We start from the raw sequence: 3,853 nt of genomic DNA, 5'->3' as shown, positions 1-3,853 counted from the left end.
CACCCGACACAAGGTCTCGCTATGCAGACTCAGACTGACTCTGAACTCACTATACAGCCCAGGCCAGCCTCAAACTTGCAGAGATCCTCCTGCCTCGGCCTCCCAAGTGCTGAGATTACAGGCGTGTGCCAACATGTAGGCTAATCTCTTCTGCTAATTACAGGGGAATCCTAATCCAGCACAGCAGCTGCTGTCAGCCATCCAGAAACATACCTGATAGCCCCTGTCATCTGCCACAAGAAAAGGAATCAGCTGTTCGGTGACAACCTAAGATTTTTTTTCTCACCTGGAATAATCAATACCTTTGAAATATTTTGTAAATATAGTCTGCCAAAAAAAAATCTATACACAGTTAAGGAAAAGAAAAATAGTACGTTTCTTTCAACAGATGCTGTTCCTCTCGTTTGGAGGACCCTAGAGGGTGTCATTCATCACGAACAACCCACTACAGTGCCGGGCCTGGAGCAGAAATTGAAAACACGTGCGGTTTGCTGTGCTAGTAAGTGTCTGGAAGCTGATGGCCGTCCGTTTCAGCTCCTCTGGTAACTGCAGAGGCCAAAGGTAACTTGTGCTAATCTCACGATTTCTCAATACAGTATTAAAAATACTTATACGCGTTTCTCTCCGGAAGCGTACATACATTTCTTTGGCGGACTCTCCATACAGCACAGTAGGGTTCTTTCCACCCCACAGACATGCAGTGCTTCCTATGTGGGCCAAACTCTTTTACTGATGTGTGCTGCCAGCAGGAGCTGAAGGAACTGACCTTACACGGTCTCCACCCCGCACAAACACACTCACTGCAGTAACGCAGCACCATGTATGCACCAAACGTCTACGGAAAAGCTCCTACGTGGTAGCCATTCACTTCAGTACCAAGTTCAAACTGAAGAAAACAGGGTGCTTCCTTCATGAAGGTCACATTATGACGGAAGTAGGGTATTTTTTTGTTTGTTTTTTGTTTTTTTTTCTGGTACCAGGAATTGAACTCACAACCTTGCACTTGCCAGGTAGGCGCTGGGCCGCTGAGCTACATCCCCAGCCCCTTATGACAGAAGTAGAAACAAAAAGGCAAATAAATTAACTCCTATCAGAATGGGATAAGTGCTACAAAGAAAAAATAATGTGGGAAGAGGAGACAGACACCAGGACGTGGCTAGCGCTGGAGCACTCGCCTAGCATGAGCGCGGCTTAATGCGTTCCCGCCACCTGGAGCCACGGTGGTACAGGCAGGACCGGCCCGGGCCGGCAGCCGGCAGCGAGACAGCAAGACAGCAATTACGGCCCTGCTGGGGACTGTTACTCCCAGGGGGAGGGCGGGGGACTGCGGGTGGGAGGAGCTCCTCCCTTCCGGAGGACGCAGCTGAGCGCAGTCAGGAGGCACCACACAGCAGTCCTGACACAAGAACATCCTGTGCAGCGGAAGAGCACCAAGACACAGCGCCGGGGGCATCAGGGTGCAAGGCCGGGGAGGGCTGGAAACACGAGCAACAGCACACGCGTGGTCTTGTACAGCCAGAGGACCACGAGTTCATTCACAACGCTCTGGGTAGCACAGTGACATGCTCTGCCTGGAAAGGACCGTTAGTTCGCCTATATACAGAAGAAACCACGCGGAGAACAGTGGGGGCGGGTGCGGTGGCGTGCAACACAGTCGCACACTCAGGAGGCTGAGGCAGGACTGCTGCAAGTTCAGGCCAGCCTGGGCTACACAGCAAGTTCAGGCCAGCCTGAAAGCAATGGAAGAAAGGAAGCAAACCCAAAGACGCACTCGCTTCCGCTGCCCATGCCACTGTGTCACAGCCTCCACCACTAATGGAACCGCTCCACAGTTACTTAATCCAGCACCTTGGACCTCTCAGCCATGCTACAGCACTCTCTAGTTACTAAAACCTTGAGGTGCAGCTACAGGAACCAGGGTACACCGCCTCAGCCTGCCACCGTGCTGGAAGGATGGGCTCACTGCCACGCTGGCTGATCTGTGCTTTCCTCATGGTGTGATACTCCTGACACCGGTTCTCAATCTAGGTGACACACACTGAAGTACACTGGGTGATTCAAAACAAACACACCTAGCTCAAACTCCGCTGGAATCTCTGAGGCTGGGGTTTGTATTTTTTTAAAAAGCTCACCAGGTCATTTCAATGGACAGCTCAGCGGTGACAGCACTGCTTTATATATGTTTTACTTATACTACCAGACTCACCCATCTCTAATTTAAGTCAAAACATGTATAATTAAAACTACTGGCTGGGCGTGGAGGAGTACGCACTCGGGAAGCTGAGGCAGGAGGATTGTTTCAAGTTTGAGGCCAGCCTGGGCTAAAAAGTGAGCTCAAGGTCAGCCTGAACTGCAGAAAGAAACCCTATCTCAAAAAGACCAAAAAAAACTACTGGCCCAGCCGGGCATGGTGACACACGCCTGTAATCCCAGCACTTGGGTGGCTGAGGCAGGAGGATCATTACTAGTTCCAGACTAGCCCAGGGTACAAAGTGAGCTCAAGGTCAGCCTGAACTGCATAGTGAGACCCTGTCTCAAAGACCAAAAAAACAAAAAAACAACAAAAAAACTACCGGCCCAGCATTTTTAAAAATCAGATTTTAATATCCCGTGTGATAATGTTCCTACTCGGAGACAGAACATCCAAAACAGACAGTGTTCTAGGTGTGAACAATACACACAGCTTACCTCTCTGACATCCACCATCCACCCGCCATCGACGAACAGCAAGACATTGTACATCTTCTCCTTGACATCAGCAGTTAGGGCGTCCAAGTGTCCCTTCCAGATATCATAATCCATCTGCAAAACAAATATAAAGGCAGGCATAATGAGCAAAAATCAACAGGTAATGTTTTCAGACCCTATCCTCCCACACCTTTTTGGCGGTCTTTGGGAATACACCCAAGGCCTCAGGTATGGTAGGCAAGTGCTCTACCACAGTTACATCCCCAGCCTCATAATGTATTATTAAAGTACACACAAGAATACACAAACGCAATATAATTCTTAAAGAGTTGGGCAGGCGTGGTAGTGCATGCCTGTAATCCCAGCACTTGAGAGGCTGAGGCAGGAGCATCACCTTGAGTTTGGGGCCAGCCTGGGCTACACAGTGAGATTCTGTATCAAAAACCCAAAACCAAAACCAGACGAACAAAAGAAAGATTACAGCAATTAAAAAAAAGAGCTGGCACTTCAGCTGGTCAAACAGAAAAATAATTACCAACAGACAGCAGTCACACAGATAATGAAATGTTAGCTATAAATAAATGTGTATGTTACCTGAAGGGATTCTGCAAAATGAACTGCCAACAGAAAGGTAATTAAACAGTTTCTTTTCCAAAGCAGAACATTAACAAGACCTCCTGTTATAATCAGACTATCACAGGTGGAAAATGACCTCTTTAAGTTCTAACACACCTTACAGAACGCAATAAGCTCATTCCCGATCCACATCCAACTTACTTCATATTTCTTTTCTTTATGCTCGTATGCTATTTTCTCAGTAAAGCTTGGCTGGGATACCAAAGTAGGTTTTTGTGGAGCCGCGTTCATATGGTTAAACCACTCAGTGAAGGTTTCATGGGCTTCCTGCGATGCAAATTTTTAAAAAATGTAAAGAAGGTTTTTACTTTTCTTCAACAAAAGCTTTTAAAGATTTGGTTCTTAGAAATAATTTTATAGCATCAAGAAACAGAACTGTTTAATATTTATTTTTTACACACATCCACAAATCTCTGTGAATGTAAATGTTTTATCAAATGAGAAACACCAGCGAGGTCTATACACCGTGTTTATGGCGTCTTCTCCAGCCTCGGCACCTTGATCTCGAATGTACCTTGCGAGTGATCGC

The 3,853-nt window shown here is 47.2% G+C and overlaps 1 protein-coding gene across 2 annotated transcripts in view; it reads right to left on the bottom strand.

The window, feature by feature from the left end:
• The window catches only part of Nup107 (nucleoporin 107kDa), a 52,945-nt gene that overhangs the window by 2,264 nt on the left and 46,828 nt on the right, over window positions 1-3,853 (bottom strand). For both annotated transcript variants that reach the window (XM_005397476.2, XM_013520899.1), the window contains 2 exons: window positions 3,466-3,591; window positions 2,689-2,802 (listed from right to left, as the gene is read on the bottom strand). In XM_005397476.2, coding sequence (XP_005397533.1) covers window positions 2,689-2,802; window positions 3,466-3,591 — 240 coding nt within the window. The remainder of the gene's footprint in view (window positions 1-2,688; window positions 2,803-3,465; window positions 3,592-3,853) is intronic.

The sequence above is a fragment of the Chinchilla lanigera genome, unplaced genomic scaffold (assembly GCF_000276665.1).
Source record: "Chinchilla lanigera isolate Chin_1 unplaced genomic scaffold, ChiLan1.0 scaffold00057, whole genome shotgun sequence".
NCBI lineage: Eukaryota > Metazoa > Chordata > Mammalia > Rodentia > Chinchillidae > Chinchilla > Chinchilla lanigera.
Note: the sequence above shows the minus strand (reverse complement) of the source record. Positions and strands in the feature narration are given on the sequence as shown.